Raw genomic sequence first — 1,185 nt, forward strand, 5'->3', positions numbered from 1 at the left:
CAGGAGCGCGCGCTGCAGGCACAGGAGCGCGTGCAGCAGCCGCCACACCAGTTCGCACGCGCCGCTCATCGCCATCGGCGGGCAACGGCCGCTCAACGGCAGCAGGGGGAGGGGCGCGCGGGGGAGGCTCAGACACGGGCTCAGTCTCGTGCCACCGCCGCGGGCGCCGTCACCACCATCCTCGCGCCTCACTGCCGCCGCTTCAGCCGCCCGCCGCGCGCTACGACCGCCATCCTCCCCCGCGACCTTTCACTCCGCCACTCATTGGCTGGCGCATCGGGCGGCGCCGCTGCTTCCGGGGACAGGGGCACGAATGACGTGGCTGAGAGGGAAGAGGCGGGAGTTCCGCGGGGTGGGGCGGCGACGCTGCCTCCAGGCGCCACAGCGCCCCCCGGCCTTGGCGGAGTGCGGGCGGCGAGGCGGAGGCAGGGAGCCTGGGGGCTGCCGGGCCGGGGCTGCTGTAGTTGCCGGATGTGTGCAAGGAGTTGAATCCTTGTACTATGAAAGATAGAGCATACTACAAGTGATCGAAATGTACAGTGACTTGTGAGGCAGCTGAATCGATGCAAAACTCCAAGTTGCTCTCAGGGAGTCTTAACTAACTTTTGGGAGTTTGTTTTATGTCAGATCGGCCAAATCAGTTGGGAATCGTATCGATTGAGTAGAACATAATCATTCCAAAAACCGTACGAATTGAGTGGGCAGAAATCAATCCTTCTAGCCACCCTGTGGGGCGCTACAACTGGTGAGCATGCTCTGTCTCAGCCTCTTGCCCTGGGGCTTCAGATACGCTCAAACCCATTGGCAGGCATCCTGCGTTCATGCCCAGGTCTGGAAGTCTTGGGATTTGGATGCCCCCAGAAACTGCAAGCAAGCATCCTTTTCAGAAATTTCCTACACTCGACCTTAGCCCACAAGAGGTGAGGAAGCAACTTTTGGATTTACAGTCTTTTTTCTTTTTTTTTTAATTTTCCGTATTCCAAGTCAAATCAATTCCAAATCCGAGAGTTAGTCCAGAACCATCCTACTGGCAAACATTCTCCACCCCACCTGGGGTTTCCGATGTTTCCAGTCCTTTGGTGGCATCCTACGTGCAGGCCTAAGCCTGGAGGCTTGGGGTTTGGATGCCCCGAGTTTCACTCGCCCTGAGCCATAAGGCCCCAGGGGTAAGCTAGGGAGGAGTGT

General features: G+C 58.6%; 1 protein-coding gene across 1 annotated transcript in view; it reads right to left on the bottom strand.

Moving 5' to 3' along the window:
• The window catches only part of NUS1 (NUS1 dehydrodolichyl diphosphate synthase subunit), an 18,265-nt gene extending 18,000 nt beyond the window's left edge, over positions 1 to 265 (bottom strand). Inside the window, exon 1 of the mRNA XM_019520045.1 lies at positions 1 to 265. This exon is cut by the window's left edge and continues 229 nt beyond it. Within this exon, the coding sequence (XP_019375590.1) occupies positions 1 to 75 (75 nt within the window). The 5' untranslated portion in view covers positions 76 to 265.
• Between the last annotated feature and the right edge of the window lie 920 nt (positions 266 to 1,185).

Source organism: Gavialis gangeticus, unplaced genomic scaffold (assembly GCF_001723915.1).
Source record: "Gavialis gangeticus isolate Ggan-Ray unplaced genomic scaffold, GavGan_comp1, whole genome shotgun sequence".
NCBI classification, from domain to species: Eukaryota; Metazoa; Chordata; order Crocodylia; family Gavialidae; genus Gavialis; species Gavialis gangeticus.